We start from the raw sequence: 2,959 nt of genomic DNA, 5'->3' as shown, positions 1-2,959 counted from the left end.
CTCCTCCTCATCATAGATTTGACGAACTTTTGCGGTTTCACATTCAATGTCTGCGAGATCCTGCTTGATCGCATCTTCCTCGTTCTTTTGTCTTTCAAATTGCAACATACGGGGTGAGCTTTTTAGGGCAGCAATGGTACGTTCCTGCGCCTTCACAACTTCGCGAATCTTTTCTAACTGCCTATCTCCGAACAAATTTCCTCTCGGTTCTACAGGCCCATACAGAATCTGGTCTGTTCGATTGCGCATCTCCATCCTGAAATTTTCTTTGTATCTATCAACCAGCTCATTGACAAAAGCATGGCTCTCTTTGAAGAGCCCTTTCGTACAAACTGCCGCATTTTGTTCCGACTGTACGCCAAGTAGAAAGCTGTTCAAACCTGTACACACCATAGCAAAGGTCACTTTGGTTATTTGATTGAAAGTGAACAAAACAAAAGTGCGCTTACCCGAAACTACGCGTTTCAAAGAGTCCAGGAATTCGCTTTTTTGTTTAATTTTCTTCTGTAATTCGCTATTTCGATCGATTTCTTCTTGGGCAGGACCATTACTATTTGTAGCCTAAAAGCACGTGGTTTATATACAGGTTATCGATCCCAAAAGAATAATGATTCTCACCAGCTTACCTTATAAAAGGCCCACAAATCGTTAACAGTGCTGGTAACGCGGTCTCCCATCTTCGGATGCCGCATCTCAATGATGAACCATTCGAATTCAATACGTTGCTTGGACCAGTGTGTACTAAATGCTTTGTTCTTGTTGCTATGGTATGAAATGATGACGGTCTGTGAAAATGGCTGCACAGAGAACCTACAGAATAAATATAACGTTAACAGACTCGTTTGCAACACTCAAAGAAAAGTGTTTGTAGGTAATATTTCGCTACACGACGAACACAAACCACAAAAATCAAAGAGGCCATCTGAAAACACTATTCTCGAAACAGTTCTGTTACGAAACCACTTTATAGTAAAAAATCGTTCCTGAAACCGCAGAAATGTCGACACAGTTACAAGTATATGACAAGTATCGTATGGGCGCTATATTAATCCAGGAATGTGGAACAAAAATTGTTAGCTTTTATTGCGTATCATATCAATTAGTTATCAATCCATTTACAATTGGTTCAACAGAATTCTTCCTCTTGAGTTCTCCGGCTTATTCTACAATTCAAGTGTTTTCGTTGCGTAAAAGCAATACATAATTAAATTATACATGCTTTAGCGAACACTGTTTTAGAAAATATCTTGATCTTGATCCATCGACAATTGCTCGTCGAAATCAAAACCGAAACTAGCGCCTGTTGATTTATTTCCGTTGCCCGAGCCTCCTGGACGGTTCTGTTCATCCCGCGAAAATTTGTCATTTAGAAAATCAAGGTCACCGCTCATCGGTGCGAGGTTCTCCTCCGATATATTCACATCAAATTCTCCGTTTGAGTATTGAAGCAAAATATCCAAAGATCCATTACTCGACGACTCCGGGCCGCTACCAGGTGCTTCGTCAACCGCACGACCGTTGTATTGCTGAGATGTTGGCGACCCCAGTGAAGTGGGACTCGAAGCTTGATTTTGATCAGTAATTTTCGTTGCATTTTCCTTACTTTCAGGCAGGCTACAAAACTGATCAGGAAGATCCACCTCTTTCGCATCTCGAGCCTGACACCCTGATGTTGCTTTCGAAATCTTAGTTTTTGAATGGTCCTTGTTCTGCGCTAAAGTTTTCACAAGTTTCTGTGGTTGCAATTGTGGTTTCTTCTGGTGCGTGGGGGATTTCGGTTTTAAGAATGGATTAGAATCGGTATTGACTGCAGCAAAACTAGCATAATTTGGCTTTGTATTGCTAAAACCCAAGGTGTCAGAAGTCGGCGATTTGCGTTTGAGCGCTGATCGTGTCTTCGCGTCTGCTTTTGCCTCCTGTAGCTCAATCTTCGTAGTTGATTCTTTTCCTTCACTTGGGTCCTTCTTTTCGTTTGTGGTTTTGGGTTTAACCAGAGTAACTGATTTTGTGTGTGTCGTATTAGATTTGTTAAGATTATCGTGGATCTCCGTCAAAACATTCGATTCTGGTTTAGAAGCCGGTTGATTCATTTGTAGTTCGTTTGTAGCCATTTGGGAGACTCTCTTGAATGGCGGACCTTTGTCCGATTGAGCATTTCGCTTTTGTCCGTTGTCTGGTTTATATTCTTTTTGGTTTCCCTTTAACAACAAGTTCTCTTGTTTGTTGAAGATGGTTTTGTAGGTGCAAATAGGCTTCATAATCTGGCGCAATTTGGGTAAAGTGCTGGAGATTTTAAAGTCAAACCCAAAAGAAAATTGGCTCGTATCGCTTAGCAACGCGAGTGAAACATCTTCGCCGTCTTCCGATAGCTGTTCATAATCGTCAACTGAAGGGGACGACTCTACGATGGTCGGCTCTAATACTCCGATGTGAATTTGCTGCAAACCCTGTTCTTCGGGATGCCGATTATGATCCACATTACTGTTACTCAGTTCGTTCATTCGCAACATCTCCTCTCCGATATTGATACCAATCTTCACCAAGATGCTGCAGATCTTCCCCTCCTCCTCATCATAGATTTGACGAACTTTTGCGGTTTCACATTCAATGTCTGCGAGATCCTGCTTGATCGCATCTTCCTCGTTCTTTTGTCTTTCAAATTGCAACATACGGGGTGAGCTTTTTAGGGCAGCAATGGTACGTTCCTGCGCCTTCACAACTTCGCGAATCTTTTCTAACTGCCTATCTCCGAACAAATTTCCTCTCGGTTCTACAGGCCCATACAGAATCTGGTCTGTTCGATTGCGCATCTCCATCCTGAAATTTTCTTTGTATCTATCAACCAGCTCATTGACAAAAGCATGGCTCTCTTTGAAGAGCCCTTTCGTACAAACTGCCGCATTTTGTTCCGACTGTACGCCAAGTAGAAAGCTGTTCAAACCTGTACACACCATAGCAA

At 42.1% G+C, this 2,959-nt stretch overlaps 2 protein-coding genes across 2 annotated transcripts; both read right to left on the bottom strand.

Annotated features, from left to right (window-relative positions):
• Positions 1–27: 27 nt before the first annotated feature.
• On the bottom strand, positions 28–692 carry LOC131214529 (uncharacterized; the record flags this gene model as incomplete). Its single annotated transcript, XM_058208896.1, has 3 exons — positions 627–692; positions 450–561; positions 28–380 (listed from the first exon to the last, which is right to left on the bottom strand). Coding segments are annotated over exons 1-3 (531 nt in total), but the record flags the coding sequence as incomplete, so codon positions are not given.
• Positions 693–1,098: 406 nt separating this feature from the next.
• On the bottom strand, positions 1,099–2,821 carry LOC131214530 (uncharacterized). Its single transcript, XM_058208897.1, has one exon. The coding sequence runs from the start codon at positions 2,814–2,816 to the stop codon at positions 1,236–1,238; it is 1,581 nt and encodes a 526-aa protein (XP_058064880.1). The 5' UTR covers positions 2,817–2,821; the 3' UTR covers positions 1,099–1,235.
• Positions 2,822–2,959: the final 138 nt, after the last annotated feature.

The sequence above is a fragment of the Anopheles bellator genome, unplaced genomic scaffold (assembly GCF_943735745.2).
Source record: "Anopheles bellator unplaced genomic scaffold, idAnoBellAS_SP24_06.2 scaffold01279_ctg1, whole genome shotgun sequence".
Classification (NCBI taxonomy): domain Eukaryota; kingdom Metazoa; phylum Arthropoda; class Insecta; order Diptera; family Culicidae; genus Anopheles; species Anopheles bellator.
The sequence above is the reverse complement of the archived record's forward strand: the minus strand, read 5'-3'. Positions and strand labels throughout refer to the sequence as shown.

What these genes read in the sequence shown, in the direction of transcription:
- LOC131214530 (XM_058208897.1), bottom strand. Translation starts at nt 2,816, where the DNA reads ATGGAGATGCGCAATCGAACAGACCAGATTCTGTATGGGCCTGTAGAA.